The sequence below is a fragment of the Carlito syrichta genome, unplaced genomic scaffold (assembly GCF_000164805.1).
Source record: "Carlito syrichta isolate Samal-C Ts95f unplaced genomic scaffold, Tarsius_syrichta-2.0.1 Scaffold315646, whole genome shotgun sequence".
Taxonomy (NCBI): Eukaryota; Metazoa; Chordata; class Mammalia; order Primates; family Tarsiidae; genus Carlito; species Carlito syrichta.
In genome coordinates this window covers 1,143,266-1,167,167 of record NW_007259742.1, presented here as the reverse complement: position 1 = coordinate 1,167,167, position 23,902 = coordinate 1,143,266, and the positions used below count along the sequence as shown (strand labels likewise).

At 33.5% G+C, this 23,902-nt stretch overlaps 1 protein-coding gene across 4 annotated transcripts in view; it reads right to left on the bottom strand.

The window, feature by feature from the left end:
* Positions 1 to 23,902, bottom strand: part of LOC103275701 (adhesion G protein-coupled receptor L3) — a 104,764-nt gene that overhangs the window by 33,484 nt on the left and 47,378 nt on the right. For 2 of the 4 annotated variants that reach the window (XM_021706497.1, XM_021706498.1), the window contains exons 5-7: positions 16,258 to 16,284; positions 13,519 to 13,687; positions 5,271 to 5,396 (exon numbers count right to left, since the gene is read on the bottom strand). In XM_021706497.1, coding sequence (XP_021562172.1) covers positions 5,271 to 5,396; positions 13,519 to 13,687; positions 16,258 to 16,284 — 322 coding nt within the window. The remainder of the gene's footprint in view (positions 1 to 5,270; positions 5,397 to 13,518; positions 13,688 to 16,257; positions 16,285 to 23,902) is intronic. The other 2 variants (XM_008073102.1, XM_008073103.2) reach the window with 1 other exon arrangement.

Sequence of the window (23,902 nt, the reverse complement as noted above, 5' to 3'; positions counted from 1 at the left end):
TCTTTTTTTTTTTTTTTTTTTTTTTTGAGTTGGAGTCTCACTCCATCGCCCATGCTGGAGTGCAGTGGCACACTCACGGCCATCCCAGTGTCGACCTGCTGGGCTCTGGCGATCCTTCTGCCTCAGTCTTCCAAGTAGCCGGAACTACAGGCGCACACTACCAGGCTGACTAATTTTGTATTTATTGTAGAAACAAGGTCTCGCCAAGTTGCCTGATCTGGTGTCGGAACCCGCAGGCTCAGACAATCCACTTGCCTCGGCCTGCCAAAGTACTTGGAGTTACAGGCAGAGCCACTGAGTCCGGCCGACACCCAGTATTCTAATATTTGACCTGGGGAGTGGTACTAATGCCATATACTTATGGCTTGGTACACTTTTGTGAATACTTATTATTCTACGCAACTTTAAAATATTTGAAAAATTGTACATATTAGGAGATATGCCTTGTCTAAGGAGTCTGAGAACACTGCACCGAAGAGGTAACATTAACTGAAAAATGATGGAGTTATTATTCTTAGGTGACAAGATGAGCTGAGCTGTCCCTATTAGCTCATCTCCTATTAGTCTCCCCTACCTGCTCTAGCCACACCTGTCCCCTTGCTGTTCCTTAACAAGCCAGACATGATTCTGCCTTAGGGCCTGGCACATTGGTTGTTTTCTCTTTCTGGAGTGCTTCCGCCAGATACAGGTATGCATAATTCTTTCATCTCTTTGACTTTTTGCTCAAATATTTTCTTCTTAAAGAGGAGTAACTTGTCCACCCTATTCAGAATTACTGTTTACATACCCAATCCAATCATAATATCATTTCTTTTTACCCATCTCTTCCCCCACAATAGTCATTAACATCTTCTACAACACCATGCCTTCTATAATTATTTCTTATATTTATATTTAATGACTATCCATTTAATGTCTGATATTTAATGTCTGAATTAGACTTGAGTATCTAGGAGAAGAGGACTTTTGTCTTTTTTGTTCACTGATGTGTCACATGCTTTGGCACATAGTAAATAGAGTATGTATATTATATACAGGGGATGCCAAAAAATGTACACATTTTAAGTATGACGTGTGCTCAAAAGATAACAATAATCAAATGAATGTTAGTGTCACCACAAGACAGGCAGGACAGTCAAAGAAAATGGTAGAAGCATAGTTGAGCAAATATCATACTACACATTGATACCATAATTTAATTCAACTTCAAAAAGCAATACATAAATAACATCTCTTAAACTGTGTATACATTTTTTGGCACTCCATATATATGTATATGTTAATTAATTCTTTCTGTGTTCTGGGTTCTATACTATGTACCTTTCATGTAGTCACTTGCTGAAACCTCACCCATGAGGTAGGTACTCTTTTATGCATTAGAAAACAAAAACACAGAGGTTAATTAATATGTCCAGTGTTACAGATCTAATAACTGGTATAACCAGGACTGAAATGCAGTCATCTGGTTCCCGAGTCTAGGAGGTTAACAACTCACTGCACTACTTAATATAATAGTTGAATAGAAAAAGGAGACAAATGAAAAATCTCATGAGCAGAGGAAAAAGTATATAGTATATGGCACAGAACAAACATTTACTTAAATGTTTATGGAATTAACCAGGAGGGAGGGGTCTTAGATTATGAAGGTGAAGAAAAATCACAGAAGACTACACACAATAAGATACCATCTAAAGAAAGATTTAATAGAATACTAAATAGCATATTTTTTTTGGTGGGAGAGAAACTATTAGAGTAAGTCAAGGAAATGATAGAACAAAATAGATTGCTTAGGGAGAGGTTGAATTAAGAGGAAACATATTGAAAATGTTCTATTTTCTAAGTTGGATGCTGAGTTCACAGTTGTCATTTTATTAATATGTTTTATAATTTCATACTCATAGTTTAGTTGCAGTATTTTTTATATATAATACAAAGTAAATATACCTAAAAAGTCAGTAAAAATACATGAATGATAAATGTTAGAAATCTTAAAGGTCAAAGCGGGAAGGACCCTCTTTCGGTTAATAGTTAAAAAAAAAACTTACAACCATGTCTGTGAATATATGTTTTGTAACTGTGCCTATTATAAAACTTATAAGTGACTAGCACCAGGAAGTATAATGAGGGAGAAACAGGTGGAGAGGACTTTTGTTTTTTAGTCTTGGCAATCATACCTCTCTATCATCCACCTGGTAGCCACATGATCTTCTGAGCTAAGACAAGATCAGGAGCATTCCAGGTGATATGGCGGGAGACAACACATGATCACAGTTACAAGTGGATGATATTCTGTCACTTCCTTCTCTAAATCATTCCATTGGCATCTCAAAGTAATCAAAATGAAATCTAAATTTATATAATGTTAGAAATACCGAGGAATCTAGCTTGCCTTTTCCATTTATTTTATTTCGCTCTCTCACCTACTTTGGTCAGCAACATTTTTTGCAAGTTCTCCTCATCTTAAAGGCATCAGTTGTTCTCTCACTGGAATTCTCTTTCCCTGAACTTCTTTTCCTCCTGTCATTCAAAATCTCATCACTCAGACCTTGGGATAAATATCAACTCAAAAGATAGTCTTCCTCTAGCTCTTAATCCAAGTAATCCAAGTAGCCACCTGGCTTCTTTGCATCACCATATTTTGGTTCTCTGACAGCCTTCACAAACTAATATTTTCTGTTGGTTTGTTTATTTATTAACACATTTTCTGTCTCCCAATGCTAGAATAAAAGTTCCAATCCAAGGGGACATTATCTGTTTTTTAACCATTTTATCCTCAGAGCTTAGAAGATTGTTGACATTACATAGAAGGCACCTGACATTTCCAAATAGAAATAAAAATGTAAAATATATAGAGATTGTTATTATCAACATTCTCTGATGTAAAAAAAAAAGGCATCAATACTCTCCAAACTTTGTATAACATCAGTGAATGTTTTAGCATTTGCTTTTGGAAGGTCATAATTAACAAGCAATTTATTTATTAGTTTTACCTAAGTAAATAGAATGAATTTAGTAACTATAACTTCATGTAGGGTTGGTTTGTCACAGTTAATCAGAATTAGTATTATATTAAATATAAGAAAACAATGTATTTTTTTTCAATAGTAGAATTGTTATGTTACTAACTATAAAAGTGAGGAAAAATATATTACAGCTTTCAAATATATACATATAATTATATTCTATAATAATGACACTAATAAATGGTAGCAGGTATCATTTATTGAGCATCCACAATTTATTCTAAATGTTTTGTATACATTAGAGGTCAATCTTCCTAACAACCTAAGACGTCAGTATTTATTACCACCATTTTACAGATGAAAAACATGAAGGTCAATGAGATTAATAACTTGTTCTATGTCATAGCTGGCTAGAATTCAAACCAAGGTATACCCCTGCACCAAGTTTATCATTATGTTATTAAGCTGCACTCCCTTATCTCATTTAGAAGTATTGCTAAACATTGCACAGCTCCTGTTGTAACTAAATAGATGAAACTTCCAAATATTGCTATTATTTCATTAATGACATTCATTGAAATAGGATGATGCCTATTATAAAAATAGGATGAAATACAAATAGGATGATGCCTCAAGAGTTCAGTAATGTGAAAAGTATGTAGGATCTAATCAGGCTGGATGATGGAGAGAATCTCAACAATTTCAATTGAAAAGCTGTGGAAAAGTTAATTACAAAAAAGCGGGGCAAGGACGCCAGTTTCACTAGTTTGAAAATAAAGACATTGATTATAAGAAGGAGCTCATGCTGGAAACATCACCCTGGTTTGCACCACTTTTATGCAAGAATTCAGATCTCTGATTGGCAAATTTAGTTGTCCTAAACTCAGAAATCTCTGCCCATCTGACTTCATACATCTGTTACCCTAATTTGCAACTTTACAATGTCAGTAAGGTATAGAGATGATATATCAAATTCAGATTATTAATAATTGTGCATTATATTTAAAAACAAGTTTCATGATTTGTAATTGGTAAATTATTTAAGATAATCTGATATGTTTGACAGTTGTAAGTTAGTTTTTAAAAATTTTGCTGAAAACACTAGATTGATGTTAAATATATAGTTTTATTTGCAAGATAAAACTCAATTAAGTTTAAGTATTTATAAAAACACTGTTTACTCTTTGATTTTAAAGAGTTGTTTGAGTGCTATTTAGATGTATATGACTGGACAGTTGATGTGTTTGAGAGAATCAGATGTATTTAATTTACAAATTATACTTAAAGAGTATAAGGAATTTTTTTTAAGCATTTAAATAGAATTGTTTAGAGAAATTTAAACTATAAAGCTTACAAACCAATCGAACAGTCATCAAAGAACAAATAAAGCAATCACTCTTATTTTACATAAAATTATCAAATTTATGAAACAATAATTAGATTTATAAGTTGAGCTAAAAGAGTTCAGAAAAATTAATTCTTGATTATAACTTCATTTGCCACTTTAAATTCAAGCCTTTCTCAGAAAAATTTAATTGAAAACACTGAAAACATGACTGCTTTTCCTACTGAATCATGCAATCTTAAAACTATTAGTTTGCTAATTTGAACCCAAACTCATCATGACCTACATAATCCCATGTTTTGTGTTTGATTGGCTCATGTTTGTTTTCTGCTTAAATTTATATGCAATCATCTTTGGGCTAACACTGCGACACAGGAAATATGGCACACAATTTATCTAAAAGTTTAAAATTTCTCCAGTGAGGGCCTATGCAGCTACAACTAGCCCTGGAAGCATGAGCGTAGAGCTCAGACCTGCTGACTCAATGATGCTGTTGTGGTATTCTTTGCTGCCTTGACTTGTTCTTCAAATTCTCAACACATAATATGGTTTGAGTTATAATTGTTTTTACTAAACATACCATATTATATGTAAATTATCTCAGTTTATAATAGAGGACTATTACACTGGTTAAAAGAATTACCCCCAAGAATTACACACACACACACACACACACACACCCCTTTCTTTGAATTTTGGGTGAAATAGCAAAGTCCATTCTTCATCTGCCATATTCAACTAAAACAATCTGAAGTCATTAATTATTGTGCCAACTTAGACCCTAAATTTCGTCACTTATAACAATTCTGGTTTTTTCACTTTCTGGCAGAATCACTCCCATGAGAGACCTAGTGAAATAACAGCAAACTTGATGTGTTGAACACTTGAAATACAAAGTAGCACTGACTAGTAACAGAATATAGGCAAGAGATATGTTATTTCAATGAACAAATATTGTTTACCTGTGAGCCTGTAGAGTAGCGTCCAGGAGTTCGAGAACCAGATGTTTTCCCTGAACCAATGGAACTCTCTGTACTTTTGCCGCTACAGCAATGCGTTCGGAGGCATTTTCCATACTCTTTTCGTACCTAGTCAATTAAATATTAACATCTGTTAACAAATGCTCATTTCAGCTACGAACTAAGGTATATAACATGTGAGTTTTACTTTTAGAAAATATAGTTATTTCCTTGCCCTACAGATCTAAAAATGTCTGTTCAGCACATATTTTACAGTATAAAATGATTATATTCATACTGTCATGCTTGGAATTTTGCATAACTGGAATGTTTCAAAACAAATACACAGACACACACATCTCCAATCACATCATAGTGAGAACAGAATGAGCAAAACAGAATAATTATGTGTTAGCCATTAAAGATCTAAGTTCAGAGAACATATATTTAAGCCCCTTCAAGACGCTATTTTTAGCTTCATAACTTTGATATAAAGTAGCCTATTGGTGGAAAGGTATTGTAGCTATTGTTATTTAGGCAGAAGTTTAATGAGAAAGAGAGTAGGGTGGAGAAGAAAGAGAGGGGAGGAGGGAAAGAGAGCAGAGAAAGGATATTTAAAGGCAGAAAAAAGAAATGTGCTTGACTAGGCATTTATTTTAAATCTATTTGAAGTTTATTTCTCTTGAAAAAGGTCAAATTTTCAACCATAGAATAAAAATTCAAAATATTTTAAATTTATTCCCTCAAAATAGTTCTACCCAATAAACATGAGAAATATAATCACTTTGCTTTGTAGCATTGTTGATTAAATTCTTAATCCTGGTTGTAATATAAATCTACAGGGGAAAAAGAGGCAAACATCTGTTAGTAGATATTTCTAAGCAGACAAATATATCAATCTTGGGGGAAACTTTTATAGTGTTTAAAATTTTTATTACTGTCTATTTAATTGAATAAGTCATATAAAAATAAATAGTAACTGCCTAAAATCCTACTTTTACTTTCAATTATAACAATATGGGGCACCATCTTATATTGGTTACACATTCACAAAGTTACATGATGAAGTAACACTATAGATATTATTGTTAGCTCTTTACATATTTGGCTTCATATGAGTTCATAATTTTCACAATTTACGACAATGGAACATTCCAATGTGATTTTATTTAACTCAAAGCTATAAATGTATGCTTTATAAAGGAATGTTATTTATAATCAAAAGCAAAAAAAGGAGTTAAATAATACATTAAAATTAGTAGTAAACATGTAAGCTTTATATCATATTACTGTAAAGTTCATTCTGCCAAAGATATAGCAGAATCAAATGTAAAACATATTCAGATTTTCTCAAAGAACTCACACTTATTGAATTTGATAAGAACAGTGATAGAGATATGGACAGGTACTCAAGTACGGAGGAGGGGTGCAGGCTGAAGGTAGGTAAGGGGATTGGGAAGACTTCTTAGGGAAGACGGCTTCTGAGAGAATCTTTCAAAGAGAGGTAGGAATTAGTCAGCATACAGTGTGAAAATCAAGGATAGGGAACAAAAGGAGGAAAAGACATTCTAAGCTGTAGAGACCAGGATAAGCAAAACAGGGTTATGACATGCTAGCCTTTAAAGTCTATCTCTGCTTTGGAATGCCAACATTGCATATTTTTCATGTATTTAAAATTCTATTGATGTGTTTTGCAACCAGTCTCTTCTATGCTACATTTATCAATAATGAGAAATAGAGATAATTATTTTTGTTCAGTGTTTACAAACCAATCCATATTTTAATTAATAAAAAAAAGAAATATGTGTACTCATTTGTGTGTGTTTTTAAGATGGGTGTGTGTTGGGTGGAATGAAAAACCTCTTATTTTTAATCACTATTTGCCAGGAACTATACTAGGTAAAGACCTCAAAATGACTCGGAAAAATATTTACCTTCATTTTATAGATGGGGATGCTGAAATGATTAAGAAATGAGAGGAAACCAAAAGGCTAAGAAGGTTAAACTATGTACCTTATGTGAAAAAATCCAAATCTCATGGGTGCTCTATTTAGCAGGAAGCTCAAAGATACCACGTTCCTAACATTGATATATGTCCAACACAGGCATTGTATATTCTTAGTATTATTATTTTTAAAAATCTATTAGATTATTCTTTTCCTTATGTTTGAAAAAAAATGAGAAAATATTTTAATTAAAAATTGAGAAGCTTAAAATAATCTCTAACCAAAGGTATGCACTGTCGATTACAGTTGAGTAATTTGTTTTGAATTTATGAAGCATCTCCAAGAAATTAAATTTTGACCATAACCTTCTCCTGCCAGATCCCACCTTGCTTTTCCTCAAATACTCAACAAGTGACATTTTTCTTTCTAGTTGAGAAAGTGTTTTTAATGAAGTGATTTAGACCTAGACAAATATTTTAGTACAAAGAGAGAGGGAAGGAAGAGAGAAAGTGAACCACTCACTGCTCCTCTTGTTACAAATACAGCAATATTGTATAAGCCACAGGAATTTATCATGTAATATTTGCGTTTTCCAACAAAGATTAAATGTGCTGAACTGATTATATAAACAACCAGCAAATCAAAATATTTGATGATGCCAAGTTCCACATTAGCTACATTACTTTCGGAATCATTATATTGACTTTACTTTGCTGTGATTTAATTTGAAATTGTGAGCATGTGTCTTAAAAAAGAAGAAAGTAAAACAACATGGGCTATGTCCACAAAATATTTTTCTTTAGATTACAATAAAGCAGTTATCTAATTATTTGCAATTTAATATAGTATATAACATGATAATCTATCTTAACTACCCCAGCCAGACAGTATCTAATTTTGATGTTCCAGAATATTGAAGACAGGAAAGAATACACCTTACTAACGGAATATTTCTTCTACACTCTCAGATCAGAAAAAAAATTATAATGAAAGCTCCGGGAGTGTGTCAACCATATGAGTGTAGAACAAAAAACAAAAGTGACCACTTTAATGTCACCGGTGGAAATACTGGTGACACAATCATGTAATCCATACCCAGAAAATGACTAACAACTCAAAATGTTTAATTTCAATCAAACAAGTAGCCCGATAAAGATAAAAAACGCTGGACGCAGTGGCTCAAGCCTGTAATCCCAACACTTTGGATTGCCGAAGCGAGAGGATTGCCTGAGCCCATGGGCTTGAGACTCGCTTGGGCAACTTGATGAGGCCTTGCCTCTACAATAAATCAAAAAATTAGCCAGGTGTAGTGGCGCATGCCTGTGATTCCAGCTACTTGGAAAGCTGAGGTGGAAGGATCGCCTGAGCCCAGCAGGTCAAGGCTGTGATGACTATGAGCATGCCATTGCACTCCAGCCTGGGTAACAGAGTGAGACTTCAACTCAAAAAAAAAAAAAAAATAGAAATATTTCTTATTTCTCTAATCAAAACATATAAGCAATATATTAGCAATGGCATATTAGTGAAATCCAATAAGATGGCTTTTCTTTTTCTTTTTTGAGTTGGAGTCTCACTCTGTCGCCCAGACTGGAATGCAGTGGCCGCTCCCGGCCACCGCAGCCTCGACCTGCTGGGTTCCGGCGATCCTTCCACCTCAACCTTCCAAGTAGCTGGAACTACAAGCACGCGCTACCACACCCGGCTAATTTTTTGATTTATTGTAGAGATGAGGTCTCACCAAGTTGACCCGGCGGGTCTCGAACCCTCGGGCTCAGGCAATTCACTCACCTCAGCCTCCCAAGGCGCAGGATTACAGGCTGAGCCACCGAGCCCGGCTAAGATGACTTTTCAGAGACCACCCAAGACTATTTTTGTAATTTCAAAGATAAGTACCTAATTTTTTTCTGTATGAAAAAAGAAAATAGGCTTTTGATATTTTCTGATGTTGAGTCATGTTCAATACACCAAATAAAAATCCCACCAAAATTTTAAAATTCAAAACACAGAATGAATGAAAAAACAATATGTATATTCCTTGTTATTGTAAATCATAAAAGTAAGTTTCTAAACCAGGGTCTGGCAAGTACTCTAATAAGGACCAGATCGTCATTATTTTAGGTTTTGTAAGTCAAAAAGAAAAACAAAGTATATTGTGTTTATACCTATTTCAAAACTTAAATGTAAGCCTTTGAAAATGTAATAACCATTCTAGGCTTCCTGGCTGTAGAAATAAAAGACAGCTGGATGAATTTGGCTCACGAGTCATAGTTTCCGGAACTCTGTTTTAATGAATCACAAAATTGAACTTGATGACATATATATTTTAAAATTTAACTTACATTAAATATGCTAAATACACTAATATCTCTAGAGTTGTTTTTAAGACTTGAGGTGTAGAGTCTCTACTGGGATATCAAATGCAATTCCTAGTTATTCCAGTGATGTGTTTATGTTAAGAAAAGAAAAATAAAAAATAATTGGAAAAGCTGTATTAAGTATTGGCCCCTAAAAAATACTCAAAACCAAAGTAATTTATATGTAAAGTGCAAATAATTATTTTTGCTCCACAGAAAATTTCAATATTAAACTAAAAACTACTTCTTCAGAAGTTGTTAGAAATTAAAAGATAAATACAATGTTAAAGTTATGATAGTCCAAATTTCCAGCTAATGTATAAAATAAAGATGACAGGTAAATCTTATCTACTTTACTTCAATATGTTGTGACTGATTATAATGGCTTAATATTCCCTTATTTCGTGGACAAATGCTATCCTTTCCATTAATCTCCTCATTTTGCTCACATCTTTTTGTGTATATTTCTCTTGAGAATCAGTTATGGCTTTCTTCTATCCAAATCTGGATGTCTTTCCCAAGTATTTAGTCTCTGACTTCTCTTTGACAATACTAACCAGGGTCTTCTTGACATTTTCTCCTATCTTTAATTCAGTGTAACATCTTGATTCTCATTCTTCTCATCCTTCCTCCTTCCTTCCATCTTTATTCTCATTCTGCAATTACATTTCTCTTCCTCATTAAACTAATTAGGTGTGGTAGACCTAGCTAGCTGTTCATCACACCTCCTTTTTCTGGGTAAAAGAACTAGACTTTTTTTTTTTGCAGTTTATTTACATGGTAATGTTGATACAGTCATAGCTAATGAAAAATGAGTAAAAACAATGTGAGCCACTTTCAGGTCTTTTACACAAGATCCATTCTTCCCAGACTGCCTGCTGAAAGTCAACACCAAAGATAGCTGTGAAATTATATACTGAAGTTGGTTGAGCCTTAATCAGTGTATGTCCCTCCATGAAGCATCCCCATCAATTGAGCAGTGAGTTAGGCCACTATAATCTTGGGTATATATTCATTCATTATTTGAGAGGGTTCATTCATTCTATAATAAGCTGTCTACTATTAGATTAGAATTCACTCATTCTAATATAAACCCCTTTCTTTTCTGTAATCTACATTAGAAGTCTGACTCACTAACAGAGTGAGTCACCTCTAGTCTGTATTTATGATCACATTGACACATTTTAGATCCCTATACCTTCTAAAATTGACACAGAATAGTTTTGTTTTATTCCTGTTCATCTTGACAAGTGGACATCCTTCTCTCAACTTCTGGTTTTGGTCTGACCAGTCTCTAAAACCAAAAAACTTAGAGACAGATATTTTTACTTTTTGTTTTCTTTGTTTTTCAAAGAAAAATTAAAGATCTTATTTTTTCTTTCTTATAAATTTTAAAACATTTTCCACTTCATTTTCAGAACTACCTCTTTCAATATTTTATAATTATTTTCATCACCTTCATGCCACACATGAGCAAACTGAGACATGGGAAGATGAATTAATTTGCCAAAAGTTGCTTAAGTGTTTAATTGGAGGAACTGAGATTCAAGCTCAGGCAATCTGACTCAGGGGTCTCTGTGATTGGAGTTATAGAGACCATGTTTCTAACAAAGTTGAAAAGTACAGCCTGAGCAACAAGTGAGACCTTGTCTCTATAAAAAAAAAGAGAGAAAAAAGAAATAAAGAGAAAGGAAAGAAAGAAAGAAAGAAAGAAAGAGAGAGAGAGAGAGAGAGAGAGAGAGAGAGAGAAAGAAAGAAAGAAAAAGAAAGAAAGAAAGAAAGAAAGAAAGAAAGAAAGAAAGAAAGAAAGAAAGAAAGAAAGAAAGAAAGAAAGGAGAGCATGGTGGCCCATGCCTATAGCCCTAGCTACCTGGAATACTGAGGCAGAAGGATCACTTTAACCCAGAAGATTGAGGCTGCAGTGATCCAGTACACTCCATTCTGGGCGAAGTGTGAGACCCCAGACAAAAAGAAAAGAAAAAAGAGAAAAATATAAGATTGAAATATCAATCTTGGAATTTTTTTTAAAATGCAGTAAAAATATTTAGTTCCTAAAATTAACTTTAAAAAGTATATTTTATATACCTGTAAAAGCTTGCAAAAACAGATAAATACCAAAAATTGAATATAGCATTCAAGTAATAGATTTTATAAAAAAGGTTTTTAAAGGAAAGACATATAGAGACCATTACCAATTATTCCATCTTTCATTTAAAAAATAAGTGTATATTATTTTATCATAAGATGTCTAGACATTTATATTTTTGTAGCATAAACATAAACTAGTTTTAAATATATATATATATGAGACCCAAAGGAAAAAAAAATATTTTGGAGGAGTGAGCCCTTTGTAGTACAGTCTCAACTGCTAAGTAAATGTTCTAGGAACACATCGGATTGAGTGTATATCAGTTAGCACTTTCATGAAAAATTTACGGAAGAGATGTCCTAAGTTGTGGCAAATAGGTAAGTGGTTCTTCCACCGTGACAATGCACATGCCCATACCATGCTGAGTGTTCAGCAGTTTTTGACCAAAAACAGCTTGACCCTTGTTCCCCACCCTCCCTATTCACCTGATCTCACCCCTAGTAGCATGCTTTGGTTTCCCCAGATTAAAGAAAAAAAATTCCTCAAAGGCAGTGTCCCCAACCTTTCTGACATTAAGAATTGTTTTTGTGGAAAACAATTTTTCTACGGTCAGTGTGGGATGGGGATCATCAGGCATTAGATTCTTATAAGGAGCACACAACCTAAATCCCTCACATTCTCAGTTCACAGTAGGGTTTCTGCTCCTACAAGAATCTAATGCCTCTCTGATCTGGTAGAAGACAGAGTTCCACTGGCCAGCCACCCCCTTCCTCCTGTGTTGTTTGGTTTCTAACAGGTCATACACCAGTACTGGTACCAGGCCTGGGAGTTGGGGATCCCGGTTCAAAGGGAAACATTTTGCTAATATGAAAGAGGTGAACAAAAAATAGCAGAAGTACTAACAGGCATCAAAATTGATAGTTCCAAAGCTGTTTTGAACAGTGAAAAAGTATCTTGATAGGTGTAATGTATCATAAGGATAGTAATTTGAAGGTGACTGAAGTTTAAATTTGTAAGAATAAATACACATTTTTTTGTAAATAAGTTCTGGGATTTTTGAGTTCCCCCCTTAATATATATCATGTCAAGCTATACCGGGGGTACCAGAAAAATGTATACAAAATTTAAGAGATGTTATCTATGTACACTTTTAGCTGACCATAATTAGAAGTATCTGGATGCTAATGGTAACCACTTTGAGCAACTCCTGAAACTGCAACTTCTGTAACTGCAGAAGTCAAACTTAATTTGTATTCATCTATAATTTTCACTGTTCTAAACAGTTTTTCAACTCATCAATTTGATGACTTTTCGTGCTTCTGCTGTTTTTTGTTCACCTCTTTCATGTTAGCAAAACGTTTTCCTTCAAGTAAGAGTCCTCAACCCCCAGGTCAGGGGCCATTACTGGTCTGTGGCCCACTAGGAACCAGGCCACACAGGAGGAATGAAACGGAAAGGAAATAGTTTTTTCCTTTCTTGCAATGTGTATACATATTTTTGGCACCCTCTGCCTATATCATGACTCCATGACGTTTTAGAAAAGCATTACTTCCTTATAAACAAAGTTATTTGTCTGTCAATAGAGATAGATATTAAAGAATATATGGAATTAAAAGCTATAAGGTCAAGAATATAATTTTGTTCATTGTCTGAACGAGAAAATTTTTTATTGTTTTTTATTATTGAACATTGTCACCAAATATTATGCATATTTCTTGTATAAGTTTTGTCTTTGCTGTTATAAAAAATGAATCTTTTTTTATAGACAAACATATCAAGAATGATATATTAGACTATGTTATAGTTGCTTTGCTATCATAAGATATATGGCTTTTAACTTTAAAGAGAGAATTCTAGCTTACCTTCTTCTGTAGGACACAATGGAAAATGAATATAAACATTCCCTGTAGAGAATTGAAAATGGTGAAGAGATACGCCATGATGACTGTGCTTTCATTAATATACATGAGTCCAAAGGCCCAGGTCAATCCTAATAAGCAGAGAAGAGCTATTGCACCTATAACCCATGACCTGTAGAGAGAAAAGAGAATTAAGAGTTATCAATAATTGGTCATTAATTAACACCCATACCATGTCAATATTACAACACTGAAAAAAATGTTACAGTAAGTTTTATTGACAGATAATGTAAGACAGGTGGTATAAGTACTTTAAGATTTTAATGGGGATTACAAGTTTTCAAGCTTGAGGAGATATACATGAATGGAGATGTTATGAACACAGAGATTCACTTAAGCAAAAGAGGATTTGTACCATAAATTATTCATGTATTTGTAGCACATATGCAAATGGCATGAGGTGTAATCATGGTGAATAACAAGGGGAAAGTATCTATAAAGCTACGTTAGTCTCCACTGGTCTCAGTGGTGTGATAACATTTCTTTAATTGATCTCTTTCTATGAATACTTCATCTGATACACTTTAACCCCGTCTTTCCAAATTTCCTTTTTCCATAAAAATTTTAGTGTTTACTGGCAAAAAACATAATGGGTATTTGAAGAAAATACATGTATTTGTAGTACATGTATGCATTTAATGAACCCTATTTGTCTGATTCTGTAGTTATGTAAAATAAACATGAGAGAGAGTGGTTGGGAAAAAATAGTTCCACTTCAGTGGACTGACTTTATTTCTACTTTGAACCTTTTGATCACTGTCTTCTAGGCTATGTGGAACTAGATTTTAGAAATCATTCATTTGGCAGCTTTGTTGAAAAAAGTCTTAAAGGCTCAGGGCACCTTCATCACTTTGAAGTGTCAGTAAACTCAAGGAAGAAGATGAAGCTGAGAATGAGGATGGAGTGGTATGAACAGAGTAGTGTAGAATGAAAGGCAAATTCTCACTCTCACTCCATTCTCTTAGTTTCCTTCAAGCTGCCATTTGCAATAGTATAAACAGGTGACAAAAGTTCTTATATCAGTGGTTAAATTTACTATCAGTATAAAATGAATTATTCTAATATAGGGAACTCCAATAATTAAAAAGGAAATCCATCTCAAAACTACTCTCTAAGGGTATGGGAGAGCAAGACCAAAGCAGTACAGATCTCCATACAATCATTAAGCCATCATTTTCCTTTTTCATTCCTGGCACATCTTCCTTGAACAGGATAAACTATAATTATTTTCATCAGACCATTATCCACCACTTACATCGTCTAAGGATTATCTATTTATGGGATTTAAACTTTGCATAATGAAGTGGGGGGGGGAATCACATATGTTTACCAAGATCTGAAGCTGAGTTCAATTTGTTTTTAGAGAGAACTGCATCTTTAAAAAGATATGGCCCCAAAGTGGTTAATTATTAAAGTCTTAGAAAACTAATTATAAATATTTACTATTTTTCTCCCATAACAATCAGCCACTATATTTCAGATTGAAATGCTCACTAAATTTAACATGTTTAATTTAAAATATCAACATTCTTGAATAAAGAATCCCTGAAGGAGGGTTGCTACTACATGTGGCACATCTGCTTATATGAATTAGAAAACATCTTAGCTGTTAATATTTTATTCTACAAGTGAATTCAGAAATATGGTAACTACCAAGGAAAAGGTCTCGGCTTCTTACAGACACTGGAAAAAGAAAAAATGAGAAGAACTGCCATTAGATGAAGGCAGAGTTGCTATTTAGATTTAGAAGCAAAATAATAGGATCAAATACGGAAGTCAAATATTTTCCACTAGAAAACACATGATGGGCCCAAGGGTTAAGGGATAGAAAACTTCAACGAGTGCCAATTTCTAAAAATAAATGAATAAATAAGCAAAAGCATGAAGAAGTCAGTGAAATGGCATTCAAAAAAAATGAAAACAAAGGACTCTTCACCAGAAGAACAAACTGAAAGTCTACAGCAAGGTCGCCTGTAGGTTGCCAATCTTAGTTTATTCTTGCAGGACTTGAAATTTAAAAATGTACATGGGGAAAATGCCCAAATATTAACACTTATGCTCACATTTATCAGATTAGTACAGACTTGTAGCTTTATTTCAGAAACCTAAATATATTCATAAATAACTAGGTCATTAATCAAGTGACAGGAGTCAAATTTGAAAAAGGGTAATTTGCATATGTAAAATTTAATTTTTGAAGGAGGTGTTTTGGGTGGATATTTAATATAGTAATTCATGAATATCAATTGCAACTGGGTAGTTTCATACCCATACGATTATTTTGAAGATATACCACTGAATCACAAAATAAGTTTAAATGAATGATGCCCAAACAAACAACAAAAATGCGGACATATGTGGCACAGAGGAACACATCACAATGAAAGGAGAAAGCTATTAAAAGCGAAACAAGTCTGTACCACAGAAAATTGTTATTACTGTGGCACTGAATTCAGGTGATATCCAATTAGCAGAGGTGAAACAGAATTGTATTTGGCAATACACCTGCAGCATATTTATTCTGCATGTAAGTTGTACGCCAGATTATTTTCCTGCACAGTTTGCTCTTCTGCCTCAATGTGAATGACAGAAGCTCTAATGATTTTTCAGTACTGATCTGACAGCTGGTTCATGGGACCACACTGATAAATGGAATTTATCAGCCATTCAGGTCATTCTTACTTGATGAAGGGTCTGTTATCCTCATAGCTAAAGAATGCATAGACATAAAGACAAGAACACCAACATTAGCATTTTATGACAGAGTTTCATATGAAAAATATTTTCCTTGTTCCCAAAGGTCTCTGTCCCCCACCTCCCTAAAAGAAATCATAACCCTTTATATCCAGAAGGCAAGTCCTAAAATGACCATGAGAATTTAAATAACAAGAAATAAAATCAATTTTTATAATACTGCAATATCCCTTATCAGACTCAAAAATTCCATTTTTTCATCATGTGCTCATATTACTTGTGGCTTGACAGAGACATTTATTTCTTAGAGATCACATTTCTCTAGAGAATGAGAAATTTTATAAGCAGTCTGTAAAAGGCTTGGGGGCATGCTTAAAATGACAGATTTCATGTCACCTAAAGGTATTCTTATTCTATAACGTTAGTAGGTAAGATTACTTAATTATGGACAGTACGCTTCCAAGTAATTTTAACTTGCAGATGATTGACCTGAGTAAAATCTTAACATTATAACCTTTTGAAAATAATCAATCCTGACTACTAAAAAACCCCTTCTGTTAGTGAACTGAGGGAAAAAAGGAGTAATCTTTTGTAGTAATAGGAAAAAACATATAGTATTTGCTTTTGTCACTTATATTTACTAATTTATTCCATAGTTTTCTGATAAAATAAGATCCCAATATCCAATTAGTAAAGACAGGTAACATTCTATATCATCTTTTTAAATATATAATTTCTACTCAGAGAATTGTGATAAGACAAAGAAAAAAAAAAAAGAGAAGAGAAACTGTTCTTTTCTCTTGCCAGAAGCAAGGTAGTTTCCTATGTTATGACATACAAATATAAAGCTCTTTGAAAGGCCCCAACTGTGATGTATTTTGAATAAAGAGGAGCACTGATAAAAACTTACTCTCCAGAATAATGAAGGTATTTGAAGTCAGTTTGCCTGGGGTTTACATCTTAGCCCTGCCACTTATTAGCTACCTACTTGATCTTAGGCAACAATTAATTAACCTGTAGTTGTGTCCATTTATACACCTATAGTATGGTAATAATTAAAATAAGCTTCTTGTGTTACAATGTAGGCTTCTTGTGAAAATGAAATCATTTATTAAATGCTCAGAACAGTTCCTAACACAGAATGTGTTCAATAAATATTACATACTGGGTATTATTATTAGACTATTTAAAGCTAGAGTAAAGTCACACTGAAGATACAAAATTTCTCACACAAAAAATAAAAAATAAAATATATAAATGCTGAGTAGTTGGATTCATTTGAGAAAGTTTCGGGAATAATATGATGCAGTAAAATAAATGCGGTCGAAATAAGTTGATAGATGGAGTGAGGAGTGACTAGAACTGAACGTCCAACATGATGATTACTAGCCATATGTGGCTATATCAATTTAAATTTATGAAAATAAAATGAAGTTTAAAATACAATTTATCAATCCCACCGGTCACATTGCAAGTACATAAAAGCATCATATAGCTAGTAGCCACCATACTCGACAGTGTAGTGTTAAAACACTCCTGTTAGAACAGAAAGTTCTAGGACAGTGCTGAATAGGACACTCAGAGAGTTTTAATCTAAGAAATGATTTTCCAAGTGATATTTAAATAATTCCGTGAATTTGTGAAAGATAAAGAGAGAAGAATTTGTAAGAACTGATGATATTTAACAGTTGTGGAACATGGCTAGAAAAAAAAATATTGTACTTACATTAATATCAAAAAGTTATAATAAATAATAATGTGATGTTTATTTTATTATATGCACTTCCATTGCGTTGGCATACTCCATCTGTCATGCCAAATTCATGATTGCAATAACTCTTGCTACCTTAATTTAGATAGTACCACACCAAGTAAAGAAAGTTGTAGGGGTTAGTCATAGAAATCCACGCAAAAATGCTCTGTAGAGTTGTATTAAGCTATATAAATGTTTTAAAACAAATTTAATTATGTGTAGTTTAAGGTACACAACATGATGCTGTGGGATACACATAGATAGTAGAAAGGCTCCTACAATGAAGCAAATGCACACATACATCATTTCTCATAGTTACCATTTTGCTTTTGTGACAACAGTAAGCTAAAATCTACTCATTGCATGAATCCCAGAGACAGTCCAATTTTATTACCTACAGTACTCATGTTGTACCTTAGATGTCCAGACTTGTCCATTCTACACATTTTCTACTTTGTATCCCCTGGCCTACATCTTCCTCTTTCTTTTTTATCCCTAGTTTTATTTCCTATCTCTGTACTTTATAATTTTTTTTAAAAATTAAGATATAAACCTTGCACTGTAGTTGCCGAGGTGATATCTGTTTTGCCAAAGCAATTTCACTGCAGTTATTTTAAGATTTTATAAAAAATATGGACACAGAGGCATAAAATGCACTTGGCAGATGTTCATAGGAACTTACAGGTTATTTTATAATCTATAAGTGCTAACTTATTAAAAAATAAAGTAAAATATCTTCTATATTCAATTTTCAAGAACAAGTGGGAGAAAATAAATTTTTTATTTAGATAGTACATTTTTTTCTTGTAACGATGTGGGACACAAGTCGGGATTGGGCACATAAGTAGTCTATGTGCAGGTGAAGTTTTGGTCCCCAACTGGTTCTCACTTCCCCTGGTTTAGGATTATGTGCCTTAGTGATGCTACATGCCTCCCCTTCTTCCCCTGGCAGTGTCCTGCCACTGCTGATCCCTCTTTTGTAGTGTTGTGATAAATGACTAGGAACCACTTATAAGTGAGAACATGTGGTAGTCAGTTCTTTGTTTCTGTGATAGATAACTAATTATGATGAATTCTAAATCCATCCAAGTTGCTGTGAAGTGCATACTGCTGTCCTTCTTTATGGCTCAAATAGTGTATTTTTCTTTTGTCAGATATTTTATTATTTTATTCTTACTAATGTCTAAAACTTTATTTATTTAAATACTAAAGTCATAAAATTATCTTAAAAGTCAATTCCAGAACCAAGATTAGAATTTTTTAAGTCTCTGCATAAATGGACAATGATTATGCATATATTAATATATTCCATAACAATTCCAAAGCACACAAAAGAAAAATCTAGTTTCATGGAAGCTTAGCTTAAAGGTACATTTTCAAGAGGCTAGGTTTCTCAACCAAAATATTAACCTATAAATTAATGCTATTGTGTAAACACTCATACATAATATCAGCATAAACAGACAGAAAACATGATTGAATCAGGCTATAGGATATTCTTTCAATAACTTCAAAAGTTAATACACAAAATTAGTTATTATTTTTGACATGGCTTTTGAAGTAAATATTATCTAAAATTCAAGATATAAAGGAGATAAACTATTTAAATAGTTTCAAGTGTTCCCTTATATTATATTTAGATAATACAGAATATTTTTAAAATAATAGGATGAGTGAAGTTTGGTGTGAAGCAAGATGGAGTGGGTGATGGCAGGCATGTTTGAGAGTTTAATCCTAAGTCAAAATACCTGGTCATTGATAAGTCACAATAAATAAAAGAAACAATCATTTTTGCTGAATTGCTGATCTCGTCAACTTCAAGTTGAATACATTCTGGAATTCTCTGGAATAGTTGAAGAATTAGCTAATTTGTGTTGGTAAGTGAGATGTATGTTTAATAGAGAGTTGGAGCATTATCATGATGTATGATTTGTCTCTCAACATTTTCAGTTTCAGTATGTAATTGAATTTACTTTCTCTGGAATAAAACTAATTATATCAAAGGAATAAAGACTTTTGCCCCTTTAAATGTGGTTTGAGAGTTACTAGAGAAAGACAAAGGTAATATAGGTGGGTTTCTCAAGATAAAACTATTTCTCATAGAAGGGAAAACAGGTAATAAATACCAATGCAAATATATGTTGAATAGGCTTTCCTATTGTCCCTCAATCAATCAGGCTCCCAGATAGGATTGAGAATATTCAGTTACCCATATTCTAAAAGGAACCAGCAGATACCTGGGTGTAAAGACTTCCACAAGGCTTACTTAGATGTGATGTAAGAGACATTGCTTTGCCATACTACCAAGCCAGATGATCCCAGTCTTTCAAAATGCAAAGGTAAAACAAGTCCATTTTAGGTTGCAGTGTTCACAGAATATATGAAATAGTAGAAAGAAGAAACACATTTTCTTATAGCAATCCCCTGGTCACAAATTTTAGCAGGCAATGGAGGAGGAAAGTTTTAAACTGGATATATATTCACATTTTAGATTAGTCAGACATGTAATAATACAAATGGACTGGAAACATTGTAATATCTGTCTAAGATAGCATTAATCTATCTTCTACCCAGTGACTAAGGGATATTTAAGATAGCATAGCTAGAAAATTAGTGATCAGAGAAAAATCTAAAAGTTCATGTTTATATCCCATTGTTTTGAAAATGCTCAAGCAATTGGTTACTCTTATGAGAGAAATTTTGATGGTTTTATATTTCTCTCAAGTGTATTTTATGTTAGTGAGACTATAATATCTTGAACTTATATTATATTCAATTCTCTCTTTGTTCATCACTATAGGAAGATTAAAAGGAAAGGTATTTAAAAATTAATTCAATAGTTCTGAGTAAAATATGAATGATGTTTCTTTATAGTCATATAGTAATCAAGAAGCATTAAAGATATCAAAAATTCTTAGAAAAATGATAGTCATATAATACAAATGAAAAATTATAAACAAAAAAGATGATTATATTTCAAGATGATTTTATTTCTATTTATATATTACTGTCAAAAGGTATATTCTTATATTATGGTCATAGGAAATTTATTAAAAAGAATAAAATGAACAAAATAAATAAAGCAAATGGTTTAGAATATATCGTAAACATTTTTTATCACCTCTCAATATCCCCATAACAATGTTGCAGATTTGAAAGCAAAACACCAATATTAAATTATAAAACACAGATTTTACATTGCTTTTATATCAAGTAAGTCTGAAATTAGGAAAAATTGAGCATAATAAATTAAGATCAATATACATCAAATCAATAACAGATAAAATTATAATTAAATTATCTCTACTGCTCAATATTATATATATTTCTATAGCTCAATATACTCAACATGCTATGATCAGATACCTAATTTATATGAAAGAAGATATCAAAAAAGAGAATAAATAACAAATTATTAAATTGTATATAGACAATGATATGCTTATTACAATTTAATACCTCTATCTGTCAGGTTTATAAAAATGAATTGGTAGGTTACACGAAAATAAGATACAGGCACACCTTGGCAATGTGGTGAGTTCAGTTCAGGCAATCACAATGAAGTGAATTTCACAATAAAGTGAGCCACAAATATTTGGGTTTCCCAGTGCATATAAAAGTAATGTATATATTATCCTACAGTCTATTCATTATACATTAGCACTGTCTCTTTGAAAACAATCGTACATACCTGAATTAAATAAAAAAAAATTATTGCTAAAAACACTAACTATCATCTGAGCCTCCAGCGGGTTATGATCCTTTTCTGGCACAGAGTTTTGCCTTGATGTGGAAGGCTACTGACTGATCAGTGTGGTGGTTGCTAAAGGTTGGGATGGCTGTGGCAATTTATTAAAGTAAGGCCACAATCAAGTTTGCTATATTGGTTCATCTTTCATGAAAGATGTCTCTGTAACATTTGGTAGTGTTTGATAACATTTCACTCACAATAGAAATTCTTTCAAAATTGGAGTCAATCTTCTCAAACCCTGCCACTGCTTTATTAACTAAGTTTATGTAATATTCTAAATCCCATGTTGTCATTTCAACAATGTTCACAGCATCTTCCCCAAGAGTAGATTCTATCCCAAGAAACCACTTTCTTTGCTCAACCATAAGCAGAAACTCTTCATTCGTTCAAGTCTGACCATGAAATTGTAGCAATTCAGTCACATCTTTAGGCTCCACTTCTAATTCTAGTTCTCTTGTTATTTCCACCACATCTTCAGTTACTTCCTCCCGATGAGTCTTGGATGCCTCATCTATGAGTGTTAGAATCAAAGTTCTTCCAAACGCTTATCAATATTAATGTTTTGATCTCCTCCCATGAATCACAAGTGTTCTCAATGGCATCTAGAATAGTGAATTCATTCCAGAAGGTTGCCCAGACTGATCAGAAGAAACACTGGCTATGGCAGCATTAGTCTTACAAAAGGAATTTCTTAAATAATAAGACTTAAACATGGAAATTATTCCCTGATCCTTCAGCTTCAGAAAGAATGTAGTGTTAGCAGACATAAAAACATTTATATTTTTGCACATCATCATAGCTCTTGGGTGACCAGGTGCATTGTCAATGGGCAGTAATATTTGAAAGTAATCTTTTTCTGAGCAATAGATCTCAAAAGTGGGTTTAAAGTATTAAGTTAAACAATGCTGCCAACAGCTGTTGTCATGTAGTCTTTGTTATTCTATACATAAATAGAATATTTATGGAAACTATTCTATTAACATAAATCTTTTTTTTTTCCTAGCTTGGAGTCTCACTCTTGTCGCCCAGACTGGAGTGCAGTGGAATGCTTATGGCCACTGCAGACTCAACCTGCTGGGCTTAGGTGATCCTTCTGCCTCAGCCTTCCAAGTAGCTGGAACTATAGATACATACCACCATGCCTGGCTAGTTTTTGTGATTTATTGTAGAGATGAGGTCTCACCAAGTTGCCCAGGCTGGTCTTGAAATCCTAGGCTCAGGCAATCCTCTTGCCTTGGCCTCCCAAAGTGCTGGGATTATAGGCTGAACCACTGTGCCCAGCCTAGCATAATTCTTAAGGACCTTAGAATTTTCATAATAGTTAGCAAACATTGGCTTTAAACTTAAAGTTATCAGCTGCATTAGCCCCTAACAAGAAAGTCAACGTGTCTTTAGAAGCTTTGAAACCAGGCATGACTTCTCCTCTCTAGCCACGGAAGTTCTAGATAATATCTTCTTCCAGTGGAAGGCTGTTTCATCTCTACTGAAAATCTGCTGTTTAGTGCAGCCACTATCAACACTGATCTTAGCTAAAACTTCTGGATAACTTGTTGCTTCACTTTGTATGTTTATGTAGCATCAACAGATGGCTTCTTTCTTTAAACCTCAACTTCTGTGAGCATCAAACTTTTCTTCTGCAGCTTCCTCACCTCTGTCAGCCTTTGCAGAATTGGAGAGAGGGCCTTGCTCTGGGTTAGGCTTCGGCTTAAGGGAATGTTGTAACTGGTCTGGTCTTCCATCCAAATCACTAACATTTTCTCCATATCAGCAAAACAGCCGATTGACTCTCTTTCTTATCATTCATATGTTTGTTGGAGTAGCACTTTTCATTTTCTCAGCAACTTTTCCTTTACATTCACAACCTTGCTAACAGGCCTAGTTTTCAGCCTATCTTGGCTTCTGACATGCTTTCCTCACCAAGGTTAATCATTTCCAGATTTTGATTTAAAGTGAGAGACACTTTGTTTCACCCAAACACGCAGAGGTCATTGTAGGGTTATTAGTTGGCCTACATTCAATACTCTGTGTCTCAGGAAATAGGGAGACCCAAGGAGAAGGAAAGAGAGACACTGGGGCATGGTCTGTCTGGCAGGTTGGTAAGGAAGTCTGCTGTATTATATGGACATGGT